This window comes from Amblyomma americanum, chromosome 7 (genome assembly GCF_052857255.1).
Source record: "Amblyomma americanum isolate KBUSLIRL-KWMA chromosome 7, ASM5285725v1, whole genome shotgun sequence".
Classification (NCBI taxonomy): domain Eukaryota; kingdom Metazoa; phylum Arthropoda; class Arachnida; order Ixodida; family Ixodidae; genus Amblyomma; species Amblyomma americanum.
Window position 1 is genome coordinate 8,762,374 of NC_135503.1, and position 14,400 is coordinate 8,776,773.

Sequence of the window (14,400 nt, forward strand, 5' to 3'; positions counted from 1 at the left end):
GCCGAAGATAGAGCCTTATCAATCCAAGCCAAGTTTTGTTTCTTTTGTCGAGGTCGGCAAGCACGTGTTGAATTCAATGTGTCAGTGTCGCTACGGCGGTGAGACAGGTGGTGAATGAATATCATGTCATAACTGGCTGACCATTAACATGGCCAACAGGTTCAGCGACATGAGTGGATGCGTGCTTTCTAATTATGACCTGGCCTGTGCTGCCTTGGTTCTATGTGAACGCATAGGGAAACCATGCCGCGGGTTACATCAATGGCTAAGCAAGGAGGTAAGCTGGAGTGGAAATGCACTCGCACTCTCAATTTCTCGTGGATAATTAAGAAGAAGAAAAAAACATCCCCGATCCTTAAAATGTATTCCAAATGCGCTGCGACAGACGTGTTTCTCGTCCTTGGTCTTTGTCTTAGTTGATGCTCGCGCCGAAATGAGTTGCTCTAAGCGTAATGCGTGATGTAAACTATGAAACGAGAAGCGATAGCGTCATATTCGCGTCGTCTAAGCCAAGGTTGTTTTCGTAAGGACACGTTTAGGAATGCTCTGTTGAAGTCGGACCTGCCATCACAACGTGTTAAAAGCTATGAGTTCCTTTGCGGAGCTGGTAGTTTCGTTTTCAGATGTCGCATTATTTTTCGGTATTATCGCATCATCGCGCACTTTCTCAGTGACAGCCGCCATCGCTCATTGCACCTGCTGCTTCTCGCTTCACGAGGCCACGTTTCAGTAGTGTATTTGCTTGCTGTCGGTTCGCCTTTGTGTCATGGTTAAGATGCCAACGAAGTTCGGCGCCAATTGCGTTCGCTTTGGCAGTAAAGACAAGTTACCAATAAATTTTGAAGAAAAAGAAAATCAAATACGACACCGTGAAACTGCGAAACGTGGATGCGTTTTTTGGTGGGATCACATAACCACGGTGGTATCCCCCCCGTGGTTATGTGCCATCGTTGTTGAGGAATCAACAACTGCACTTTGCCCGACAAAGTGAACGAAAATTTATTCCTTACTGAAAATTACTTGAGCGCGCATCGTTAAGATGCACATATGCCCAGCGTATCAATCACGCTTGGTGGTCAGGTTTGGCACCACTGGCAGGTAGTTCCGGTATTGTCATTAATGGATTTTAATGTGATAGCATCAGAGTTGTCGTCACACCAGAATAAGAAGAAGAAGAAACTTTATTCTGAAAGGCCTCACGATGGGAACAGTGTGGCCGCTCTGGACTTTTCTTCCAGTGCCCCCACGAAGACAGCTGCTGTTCTTGCTCGGTCTATAAATGTGAGCTGGTCCTCCAGGACCGTGCTGGTCAAGGTCTCCTCCCACTACTCCAATGTAGGACTTTTGTGCGCAGGCACTGTCTGGCTACGTTGGCAGGCCTATGTGGTGTGGAATAGTGTAGCCCTCTCCTTGCAGTGCGGACATCTATACTCATGCGTAATGGAATAAATTTTGCTCAGTATGTACTAGCACGGAAAGGTGCCCTGTCTGAAGCTGGCGCCAGGACATCATCTCCTACTAGCCCTGAGGTGCTTCAGTGTTACGGCTTAGCGTTGGGGTGCCAGCTCCAGTAGCCATGCTTCAGCCCCCACTCGGTAAGTGCGGCCTCAAGCGATAGCATCAGCCGCGTAGTTTCTAGAGGGCCCCTAGTGTCCTGGAGCCCATAATACTGATGTTTGATTCCGGGGTTTGTGCCTCCATGTTATGAATGAGTCGCATGGCCGTCCTGCGTAGTGTTCCGCAGCATCCACGTAGACCATGTCCACTCTACCCGCCAATTGTTTTTCGATATTCTTAGCTCTCGCTTCCCTCCTGGCTTGGTGCAGTTCTAGGTGCATGTGCCATGAAATTGCGAGGGCCATGTAGGATGCCTTTATTTCATCCGGGACATCTACGACCTCCTTGGCATTCTCGAGGCAACCTTGGTAGCCGATTCTCTTTAGTAGAGATATGCCGGACTACGTTAGTGGGAGCTGAGTTGCACTTCCTGATGTTTTAAGTCGCTGTTGGTTACGCTGCGGTCCACCAGCTCGCTCTTAGAGGTCTGCTTGGGGAGGCCCAGAGCTACCTTACTGGCAATGTTCACAGCCTATGGGTGGCGCGATGAAATCTAAGATGGCTGCCCGGAAGAGGGTAACACTGTTCGGTCTATTTGCGCCGCAAGACAGTCTTGGCATTGTACATGCGCTGAGGTTGGTAAGCAGCAATACGACACTGCCATTCACTAACCCACTCATCTTGGGAGATATAATGAGCCACATTGAATCAGGCCATGCCGGGATTCAGTGTTTAATTGAAAGCAGGCGGAGAGGTGCTGATCAAGCGCATGTCTTATCATTTTCTTTCGCTACGCTAGATCGGTTACTTGCAGGTCTACGGATATTGCGAATAGACTTTGTGAAGCAGGGCCTCTACCTGCCCGGATTCTGAGTTAATGAAGTTCTGATACGGCCGACTGTTCGTGGCTCTGCTGATGACCACGGCTGGTACCAGGCTCATCGCATCTTATTCCCTGAACCCTCTTCTTTTGTTTGCGACTTTTGTGATCATGTCGTCACACCAAAACCCTGCTGTGGTCCGATACAAAATTCGCTGATTGGTCGAGAGATGTCACCTAAACTTTTGGCATCATCACAACCTGCGCACTGTGGCAGTTGGAAAATAAATTATTAGTTGAGAGAGACCATGTGACCTTGTGATGTCATCACAACCTTGCAAGCGGGTTGTAAGCAACCTAATAGAATTTCTAGACAGCTACCTAGGTAGAGAACCAAAGTCAAAAATCAGAAAAAAAATGAGATATATGCAAATGTTGGTACCATCACAGCATAGTGAGTACTGCTACTGCAACTAGCAGTCCGAATATGGCGATCGATGTACCAAAAACTGCAAAGAAACTGACAAAAACCCACAGAAGTTGCAAAAGAAGCTGTGACGAATCTGAAATCTGATGCTGTCGCAATTCACTCTTAAGACGGACTAAGCGTCCCCATAGTTTTTTATTTGTGTTAGTCGCACGTGGGCTGTGAGGAGCAAACTATTAGAAAGTTCCAGCAATATTTCATTCATTTGGGGTCCTTAATGTGCTTTAACAAAGCGCTGTGTCTGTCTACTGCCTTCGTCCAGTCTAACTTGCGCTGTTCCTTTATAGTTGTACTGACTGGCGCAACAAAGTACCCTTTTGAAAATACGTGCACATCACCATTTTTCCATTTCATCTCTATGGAATTGTAGCTGCCACTGTTAGGGTCGAACCAGTGGACTCGTGCTCGGTAGCAGATTGCTGTCGACACTGACCAGTCGCAATGATAGCCTGTTCTAGCCTCGTATAGAACTGCTGAATCTCGTCGTGAGTTTGGTAATGGTTTTTTGGAACTGTGCTTTAGCTGGCTTGACACAACATTTATGGAGGATCCAGCTGGCATTAATACTTGCCGTTTAAAGAGAAAGTTACGGGCATGTAACTTGAGCATGTTTGGTCGTTTCCAGCCGTGGTGGCTATATTCCGATTGAAGCAAAATGCAAAAACACGTATATGCTCTGCGATGTCAGCACATGTTAAGAAACTCCAGGTGTCATGAATTAATCTTGACCCTTCCACTATGGCATCAGCTTGTGAGTCGATTTGAGGTGTCACAATTCATAATTTACTTAAGTATGTGGCCAACAACAGAAGAAACATTGCAAACAGCTGGTGTGCTGCTTTGTTCTCTGCACAGGTGAAGTGTGCCATTTCCATACAGCACAATTTTCCAGCAAAATATAGGTACCAAGTATGCCTATTGAGGTCGGTGATACGGTACCTTGGGCTAGTTAGGCATGCTTGGAACTGCTGCTGCTCCTTCATAGCAAGAACACTGTCTACATAGTGCGCAGATCTGCTGACACTAAACTGTGCTATCAAGGGACATCCTTTTTCTTTGCAGGACTGGAGCCCTTCATCCAGGGCATCGCTCCTGGATCGCCTGGCCTCACTGCTTCATCAGCGCAGCTGTACAGATTTGGTTGCCCAGTTGTGTACACCCTTGTTGACAGAGCTTCTGATACGTTCAAATCTGCGCTCTCACGACAAAGAGCACATGTGTGTTGCTTTGGGGCGGCTTGTTTCAAGGTATCCAGCGGCCAGGCTGTTTGTGGACGCCTATCTTAAAAACAGCTGCGACCTGCCTGAGCTCTTGCAGAAAAGCCAGGTTGGCACAGAGGATGGCGCCCCGCCAGCCAAGCGGCCTCGCATCGCATCAGTACCTTTGAATGTTGTGCGTTGCTGCTGGCAACTGCTACATCAACAGCCTGGCCAACTTGCCCATCGCTGGGACTGGAGCCCTTTGCTGCCTTTCCTGAGGCATTCATCAGTCAGTGTTCGCTGGTAAATGCACTTGCTGTTCATTTGTCTTTAATCGATTAATTTTGATGAGAGCAGCATGATTTTCTGCATTGGCTGAACCATGTGTCTGACAGGTCAGTGTGTGTGCTGAGTCATTCCACGCCAAACGTCCCAGACGTTGCGCTCGACCATCTCCATTTTGTTAAAAAAATTTATGGAAACTCACCTTAATGTGCGTAATCAAAGCCTGAAATATCTTTAAAAAATAAAAAAAAGTATGAAAATTACTTTCTTTGTCATTTTTTGTTTTAAATATCAACTTGCTCCCGGAAATTCGCAAATACTGTTTTGTTTCTCTAGATGCTTAGTACCTATAACGAATGTTACAGGTGATGAAACTGCATACATCGAAGTAAAAAAAAGTACTAAAGTTACAAAAAGTGTGTTTTGAGCCAAAAACACTTGTTAATTTCACCCTGATGTGTTCCAAGTAAAAATATAAACAGTAGCGGGTTATGTAGAACAGTTTATAGTCTTACATTTGTGAAGTTTTTATTATGGTAATTTTTGTTTAAAGCGATAAAAGAATTTTTAAGTTGAGCTCTCGCGCCGCAAGTTGCGTCGTCTCTTAATGCCTCTTCACTGCAGAGCACGACACTGCCGACACTGTGGCCAGTCGAAAGATAGAGTTCTTGTTCTTAAGTGAGGTTTGCACTGCAGGTAAGCTTGGGAACGTTGGGTAGTCGAGCAGGTATTCGTGGGAAAAGATTTTCTTAACGCTGCCGGGGTGGCACATGCCCAAGTGAACTAGGCGTTCGGTGTGGTTCTGTCTCAGCCAGTCATTGTTGTCGGCGCCATGACAGATGTGATCAGCAGCATAAGAGCTTGTGAGACGTTGATCTGGAAATGACCAGAACGGTACAGTGTTGAAACAATCAGTGAAGCAGCAGAACCACGTGGTACCTTACCCTTGTGGCCGTCATAGGCTCATGCCCAATTGTTTCCGAGGTGACATATTGGTTGTATTTGATTTAATCAGTGCAGTTTCCGCATAAATACTCCAGTGACAACTGTAGACGAGCCACTATGCTGTCGAAGCACCTTCATGTGGGCGACGCACCTACGCGTGAGCGGGCCGCGTTCACCGCCAGTGCATCTTGAGTTACTCGCCACAGCGGGGTGCACTTCGACCTTCACGTGCGCTCCGAGGCGCACGCTCTCCGCAATCTTATTCGGATATAAATAAAGCACTTGTGATACACCTGCCATGCCAGCTAGTCATCCCTCCTCGTGGTCCATACGAGACAGCACACAGAATACCCTCGTTTTTCTTCTCTTGGCTGTCCCGCACCAAAGCAGGTCTGTTCGAACTTCGAAAGCGAAAATGACCTCGTTTATTGCATACCATACGCTGCATGTTACGCAATACTTTCGTTAGCTTAAGCCCTAAAAATGCACAACTGCGAACGACGGCAAACTGAAGTTGTTATCTTGCTATAAGTGTCGTGCCATGCCAGGCGCCACGCCATGCCAGGTGCCGTGTTCTGTGGCGAGCTCAATCAAAAATTCTTTTCTTGCTTTAAAAAAAAAAATTTCAGAAATGAAAGGTAATAAACTGTTCTTCGTAACCGGCTATTGTTTGTATTTTTACTTGGACCACCTCAGGGTAAAATTAACTAGTGTTTTTTCTTCAAAACACACTTTTTACAGTTTTAGTATTTTTTGTACTCTGATGTACGCAGTTTCATCACCTGAAGTATTTGTTATAGGTACTTGACATCTAGAGAGAGAAAACAGCTATTTCTGAATTTTCAAGAGCAAGTTGATATTTAAAACATAAACGACAATAATGGTACATTTTCATACTTTTCTTTCAGTTTTTAAAAAATATTTATGCCTTATCAAGCTGCATGCTCCGAATTATATTGAAAGCCAGAATCTGTGCAAATGTCAATGAAAAAAATTATAAAGTGTTCTAAAAGTTTGAATTTTTTTATTAATTATTGGACAGTGCCTGGTTTCTCGCCTTTTTTGAATATCCAAACTGCCCTCACCTCACGAAAAATTTTTTGTTGGCAAAAATATTTCAGGCTTTGGTTACGCACATTAGGATAAGTTTCCATGAATTTTTTTGAACAAATCGGAGATGGTAGAGGGCAACGTCTGGGACGTTTGGCATGAAAAGACCCTGTTTTGTTTATGCTGAGTGGTTGTCGATGGTCCAAACGAATGTAAAAAATGAGGTGAGTTGGTAGATAACTTTGAAGCAGGGAACTGGTAGAAAAAAGGTAATTGAGCGTATTAGAATTACATACAGTGGTACAGGAGTGTTGATTAGACCGTTTATTACCGTTTTTTTTCGAATACTCCCGAGTTTTCCGCACAGATTCATTTTTGACCCAGTGTATGGGTACTCACTGAGTGCTTCCGATTTAAAAAGTAGACGTTTAAAATAGAAATAATTGAAAAAGACTGAACCAAGATGTCCGTTTACTCTCAAAAAGCAATATCCACAAGCTTTACAAAGGTTGTATTGGTATTGTGTATGCATTGCATCAAGAGGGTTGTTTTTTTATGGCGACTCTAAATCAATGCCTGATCTTCATGGTAGCTGTCTCTTTTGTCACCGGAAGAAGAATGCACAAAAAAGTCACTTTCATTGCTGCGCTCAACCTTGTTATCCTGTCACAGAGAATATTCATTATTTCTTCATTAGAAGGACCAAGTTTTCTCCCTGTTGTGACTATAAGCTTGTATGCCAGAAAAAAGTCACCTAAAATGTCAACAAATGCAAAGAAATATACTTAGAAAAATTGGAACTCCTGCTGCTACCTATTGGAAAAATATCTATCCAGCAGTCTGTCGCATTGTGCCATCTTGGGAGGGCTTCAAAAACTGTTGAAAATCACAAGTCATTGTTTCAATAGCTTTAGAAGTCATTGAGTTAAAGGCTTGTTTTGAATAGGCATCACTATTGTGATGACAGCATTTCTTTGAAACAAAAAAGAATGGTTAAAAAAAATTTCATGGTACGGCCAACTTAAAATGCCTTAGTACTTGTGCACGTTAAGAATCTCACGTGGTCATCCTTCTGGAGCCCTTTAATGCAGCATTCCTTAAAGTGTGACTTTGATGCATTAAAAACCTATGGATATTTATTTTGATTTTGAATGATGCTTACAATATTATCAGACTTGTGGAATAAGGAATTTTTTAAATAATTTATCAAAATTAATGCATTTTAGTCCTGTATATCCACTTGAATTTGTGACCTTGGAACTAGAAAAACTTTTTTTTCAGGTGAACCGTTATTGCGGTAAGATTGCAGATGGTAATTTTTCTCATTTCACAGCAGGGATGGAGAACAAAAGTCAAAATCAAGCACATGTCACTTTGTCAGGACCTGTATTTCATTTTTCCAGGTATGCGGTGCAGTGCATGACACTGCTCTTATCCCTGGATGAGGCTAAACAACAGCTACTGCTTCAGCAGCTGCTCCCAGGAGGTGAAATGATGCAGACAGACCTACGGTGAGTGTACTGCATTGCAGTCACCTTACATCTGCTAAGGGGATTGAAACAGGTGTGAGCCGCCTTGGTGGCTTAGTGGTTATGGTGCTTAGCTTCTGACCTGAAAGACGTGGGTTCGATCCTGGCCGCGCCAGTCACACTTCGATGGAGGTGAAATGCTAGACAACCTTGCACTGTGCGATGCCAGTGCACTTTAAAGAGTCTTAGGAGGTAAAAATTTCCAGAGCCCTTCACTACGGTGTCGCTTTGGGACATTAAACCCCGATAACAATGACGAAACGGGTGTGAGGCTGCGTTTCGTTTAGGTAAAGTGGACCTGGTAATGTACATATGTATTTAAACTATTTAAAAAAACTAAGCGGGTACAGACACGAAATTTCAAAGACCACTTAAAGATAATTTGTTTCCGCAGTACATACATTATTTTCGTTATTGACTTATGAGCAGCAATATTGGCCTAAGCATAGGAACTGACATCAAGTGATCTGTAATCTGAGCGGAACAGATCGTGATTCCTGTGTGTCTGGTAGAGGCACGAGCAGTCAAACTTTCTATATCAGAGATTTCCTGCTATCACTGACACTGTATCTGGTTGAATGTGATGTCACACAGGAAATATGACCTTGCGCTGAACAAAGCCAAAACTGATGCTAAAAATCACTTTTACTTAATCAGTTGCACTGATGTCTTGCTTTCTGAGTTTATTTTAGTGATTAATGTGCTTGTGAAGTTTTTCAGCACAAAAAGACTGACTCACAAAATTGTGTTCTTACCCCTTTAAAGTTTCTTTATTAGCGAAAAGCAATATTCTGTACCAAGGTTTCAAGTGAACATGTCATGTATATGAGTAGAAAGGAGTACCAGAACCATGTATTTTGTTTTATCCTAGCAGGTGCTAGCAGTTTTTAAGTGACTGATTCTTGCGATCAGTTGGGTCACTGTACGTGGCTGTAGAAATGACAGGTATTTTATTAAAAGAAAGTGAAGAACCTGGTGTTCAGTTTATATGTGCCACTTACATTGAGCAGCTTTGTTTTTTTTCTGGTTTTTTTTTTCAATTTACATTTGTACTTCCTGAGTGACTCACTTTATCTTGAATTTACTGCTGCCAGCTAATGGGAACTTAACTTGAAAGTTCGAAGTTGAACCACTTTTTGTATGTCACTGCCTGAAGTTGTGTTATGTTTATTAAAAGATGACAGCTTGCTTAATAGTGGTTTGGGAAGAGCTCTCACGGTATGGGCATTCTTGCAAGAGAGATTAGTTATATGTTCTTTATTTATGGTTCTTTCATTTAACTGGAGGCTGCAATGCTATCTTTATTCATTAAGCCTTCATTGTTGTCTGTAGGTTGTCCACAGAGGCTGCTCTTGGAGCCCTTCGACCTCCCACATGGCCTCCTTCGTCTAAAAAACCTGGGTTGCCGCTGACTAGTTCGGATCTTAGCCCAGGTGTGGTCTGCGTCTCAGGTCTGCTTCTGCAGCAACGGTCAGCTTCAGAGAAATCTGCGACTCCAGCGTTTCATCACGTATGTCTTTGCATGTACAAGCGACATTGGCAGACTTTTATTGCACATGACAGCTACTCCAGGTTTTTCCTGTGATATACCGTATATTCTCATGTAAGGGCCGCATGCGTGTATGGGCTGCACTCCCTGTTTTAGACTAGATAATTGCGAAAAAAAGTGTGGTTATATATTTTTTTTTATTTCGTGTTTGGTTTGCACCTTCAAAGTTGGCACCCGAACTTAAAAAAAAAAAAGGAGCAGCCCTTGCATGATTTTATGTGGTATCCTTGTCAGATCTGAGCAACAGTTCGGCCTGTTAGCATCAATCGAAATAGTGGGGCGTGGAGGTGGCCTTCACTTGCACCTTGCCAACATGGCCATTGATCTGTTGACTTTTGACTTTTGGCCACATTTTTTGTCTTTGGAAGTGGTGCCTCAGATTGGTTGGTTGCAAAGACGTAAATGATATGGCAGTTCATTTTTCGCAGGTGCTCTGAATCTGGAAGGGTGCTGGGACTTTCATTTGTGATTTTCTCAGCAACGCAGCCACCTTTCCACGTAGGAAAAACGTTGGTAGTGTTCCCGAAAAATAACCTATCCGCCTTGTCTAGTTTGATATTTCCCTTTAGTGTCCCTTTAACCCTTTGCAGCCTGAAACTATTTCACCAGTTTTGGGTGCTGCAAAAGTAAACAGCAACTCTGCAAGAACAACTCATGGAATGAGTAAAGATCTCAGATTGTTCTTAATCTCACTTCCACGAGGTGCTCGTTCATTTGGCGTTGGACTCGTAGCAGACAGCCAGACAATGGACGGACGATGGTACACTGACGAACAGAGGAACTTTACTGTTATAAAACTTAATAAATGGTATAGAAGCTAACACACAGAAAAACAAGAGATTCACACTTCACGCTGGCAAAATTTAGCTTCTCCAGCATAAGTTTTTGGCGAAATTTTATCTTACCAATTTTAGTTATATCGAACTATCTTACAATTTTTTACCAGTTCGCCGTAACAATGTTTCATTATACTGTCTTGATTTCACTGCAGTTTGCTTGTGAAAACAACCAATAGCAGTGGTACATGTATTATTAGATTTTATTACCTTTTCAAGTTTATAAAACGTTTGTTTTTAGTGAAAGTAGTGTCTTTGTCATTAAAACATGGTAACATACTAATACAGGCCAACTTCTATGCGTCCTCAGTGTCCCGCTAAAATCTCCCGCTGTTACAGTATAATTTCGTGAAAAGGCGGCACCCGTGTATGGGTCACATTCCCTGTTTGGGACTTAAAACTGATAAAAAATACATTTATATGTTTCTTTTAAAATTTATTCATGGTCTGTACCTTCAAACTTCGCGCCTGAATTTTTAAAAAGAAGTGTAGCCCATAAACGAATTTATACGGTAATTCAAGTGGTACATAGTATTTCATTTGCTTGGCTCTGACTGCAGAAAGCACCATGCTATAAAGAGGCTTAAGCACGAACTAGTGTAAGCTGGTGGATCATTTGCAGGACTGGCTAGTCCCCTCGGCCGAAGAGGCCCTCCGCTCTCTGGCTGAGTGTGTGGCTTGTGGCCAGCCCTGCCTGGTGCGTGGGTCTGTGGGGTCAGGCAAAACAAGTCTTGTGCGGCTATTGGCCTCCCGGCTGGGACAGCCCCTGGTGAGTGTGCAGCTGGGGGACCAGGCGGATGTGCACACACTAGTGGGCGGCTACATCTGCTCGGAGGTGGCAGGCCAGTTCTCCTGGAGGGAGGGACCCCTGGCTCGAGCTATGCGCCAGGTAGGTTCTGGTTTTTCTTTGCAAGAGGTTGAACACGAAGAGGACAAATGCATGTGGCTGTGTTATTCTTTTTTATCAAGTTTTTGTCCGTTTTTTTTAGTAAAAAGAAAATGACTGGTTGTTTACCCGTGCGGTAATGTGAATTCATTGTGGGAGTGAAATGTTTATGCCAGTAGGAGTATTTGGTAACTCTGGGGAGAGGTGTGGGATGTATATTGTATCGTTGGGGCCCTCTATTTCTATGGGGACCCCAAGCCTAGGGGCTCCCTATTCTAAAACTCTCTAATGGGGGGCAGGGCAGCAAGTACAGGGGGAGGGTATGCGTCAACTTATATTTGGAGTCTACTTTCTTTTGGCTAGCGAGGGATGAGAGTTCGGAGGTCGACGTATAAGGCGGCAGTATACGGTATATAGTGCGTGTTATGGCCCTTGTAGAGTTTTCTAAGATGTGTTTGCGAAATCTCCATGTAATTTATGCATCCCCTTTTTTGAAGCCTTACTTTAAAGAAAAAAACTTGCAAAATGTGCGAGTAAATACTGTACTTCCTGCAGGTTGTTGACAAAGTGGCACATGCTTATGTTGCACGACATGTCAAAGTAACGGCAACGAAAGAGGCGATGTCACAATGCCATCTGCTGGAGGCTAACGGAGGTCAGGGCGATAAAATAGTGTACCTTATACATTTGTACATTCTCCTTCGAGTGATTAGCATTCGACTGATTCGCATGGTGAGCAGCATAGTGAACCGATGAACTGCTTACTGCTGTGAGTGGTTTTGTGTTTTTGGATTCTGGTGCAATGCTCGCAATGCATGATGCACACCCCAGAAGGTGATGATGATTGTCGCCAAGTTTGCGCTCTCGCTACCTATTGTTCATTTAGTAAAGTGACCGCCAGCATGACTGTACAAAGTATCGCAAAATTCCGAGCAAGCGCCCTCACCTCCACAAGCCAAAATTATTGGCAAAGCAGAGGGGGAGGCGCTATCCCGGAATGGCGCCAAAATTCAAGATGGCGGCGACATTTTCCCGTAAAAAACAAAACAAAACACAGTGCACATGGATTTAAAACGCCCTGCCGTTCTTTCCCGCTCGAAGAGTGCATCGTAAACGCATTCACTTAACACTGGCGTGCCGTTACTCTACTTTCTTCATGTTTTGCTTTCCCGATGGTTTGCTGTAGCAACTTCTCGAAATTCTTGTCCCATTCCCGTATCGTTTCCGGTCGAGCTTAAAGTCTCGAGTCGTTTGGTGCACGTTCCTTCCGTTTTCCCGATGCCATTGTATGACCTCAATTTTCTTCGCCACTTGTACGTATGCATTGCCGACTTGATAACACCAAAACAAGGCGACAAAAGCTCGAAGTAAAGTTCAGCTCTCATGTGTGGGGTTGAATTGGGGAGATAAATATGTTCTCCCCACTTAATCGCGGCTGACATGGTTCAAAACCGCCAGACTCCACCCCGTGATCGCGCACGCTACCGAGCGCACGCCAACCATGGTGGGCCTTGCTCTGAGGAAACAAAGGAACGACACATTGGCTGACACAGACAGGCATTTATTGCTACAGCAACAATAACGCCAGCTAGCAAAGGTACGCTAATGAATCAAGGTCGTCCGACTCACCAGCAAGGTTCCGAGGGAATGTTCGCCCGTGCTAGGGCAAGGGATACTCCGCGGCCTGGATGGGAAGAGATACGGGAGCCAGTCTTCCTGCCGCTTCCTCGCCCCGCCGGGGAAGAGCGGAGCCGCGAGCGCGTCCGCTCGCGCCGACGATCCCAGCCGAAGAGCCTCATGCTCTCTCCCGCGCGCGGGCCTCAAGCAGTCTCTCGCGCAGCGACGCTGGCGCCCTCTCTTGCCAGTTAATGTAACTGACAAGGGAATGCGTTACTTCTCGAGGTGGGGCTGCGGCTGCACGGTGCCTCGCGGGAAAGCAAACACAGGGGGCTGTATGTAACCAAATGTAACCAAAGCTTGTAACCAAATTAGCATGTCTGTAGTGAGTATTACCCTTTAAGGGGGGGGGGGGGGGGGGAGAGAGAGAGAGAGAGAGAGAGAGAGAGAGAGAGAGAGAGAGAGAGAGGGGGGGGGGGGGGGGGGGGGGAGGGGGGGAGATTGAGAATTGGTTTTTGGGGAAAGGAAATGGCGCAGTGTGTCTGTCTCACATCTCCACAGACACCTGAGCTGGGCTGTAAGGGGAGGGTAAAGGAGGGAGTGAAAGAAGAAAGGAAAAAAGATGTGCAGGCTCCTGAATTATTTTGACCACTTGGGGATCTTTTAACGTGCACCGACATTGCACAGCACACAAGGGCGCCTTTGCGTTTCGCCTCCATTGAAACACTGCTGCCGCGGTCAGGTTCGAACCCGGGGTACGAACACGGGTACCCCGGATCAGTAGCCGAGCGCCCTAACTGGAGACCTGGATGGTGGGTGGTACTTCCGGAGGCCAGCTGGTTTTCTGACTATGTCCTTGAATTCGATTTTGCCATTGCTTTTACTGCAAAAGCAGTACTAGTGTCACAATGCAAAAATGCTGGTGTCTTTGGGAGCAATGTCCCCACCCTCCAGAAGCACACCCAACAGCCACCTCCCCACTGCAGCCTCTTAGCTTGGGGGTTGTCCACCCATCTGCCTTACTCTACCCTCCAGAAGCACCACCCACTACCAACCTGCCTACCTCCACCCACTGGAAGATCATGTAGCAGTGGAACGAAAAGCAATGCCGAAATCGATTTAAAGATGCAGTGCGAAAGCCAGCTGCCTTTCAAAAGCACTGCCTACCAGCCACCTCCTCACGTCACCCCCCTAGCTAAGGGACTGCCCACCCACCCACTGCCACCTTCAACCCACCTTCACACCCCCCCCCCCACCTACACTCTCCAAGCGCCACCCACCTCCATCCACCTTCACCCTCCAGAAAAATTCTGTGCTGTGTATGAAGCCTCGGTTTAGAATAAAAGCATTCATTTGAGTAAAAGAGGGTAAATCCAGCTGCTTTCACAGCATTGTTGCATCCGGTGTGTGATCAGCACACATTTTTTTTTTCATTCTGTTGCTGCATGGACTTCTAGATAGTGGAGGCCTTGTGGTGGGTGAAGGCAGGCGGTTTGGTGATGGGTGGCTTTTTTGGAGTTGAGTGGGTGCATGGTGGATGATGCTTCTGGACGGGGAAGGTGGGCGAGGGTGGAATGGGAGGTTGGTCAAGGATGGCTGGAGGGTGATGCTTCAGTCACTGAGGCTTCACTCAGACAGTA

The 14,400-nt window shown here is 45.3% G+C and overlaps 1 protein-coding gene across 1 annotated transcript in view; it reads left to right on the forward strand.

The window, feature by feature from the left end:
- The first annotated feature begins 27 nt into the window (after window positions 1–27).
- LOC144098391 (midasin) overlaps window positions 28–14,400 on the forward strand; it is a 215,597-nt gene continuing 201,224 nt past the window's right edge. The window contains exons 1-5 of the mRNA XM_077630990.1: window positions 28–277; window positions 3,927–4,366; window positions 7,747–7,854; window positions 9,205–9,382; window positions 10,880–11,146. Coding sequence (XP_077487116.1) covers window positions 149–277; window positions 3,927–4,366; window positions 7,747–7,854; window positions 9,205–9,382; window positions 10,880–11,146 — 1,122 coding nt within the window. The 5' untranslated portion in view covers window positions 28–148. The remainder of the gene's footprint in view (window positions 278–3,926; window positions 4,367–7,746; window positions 7,855–9,204; window positions 9,383–10,879; window positions 11,147–14,400) is intronic.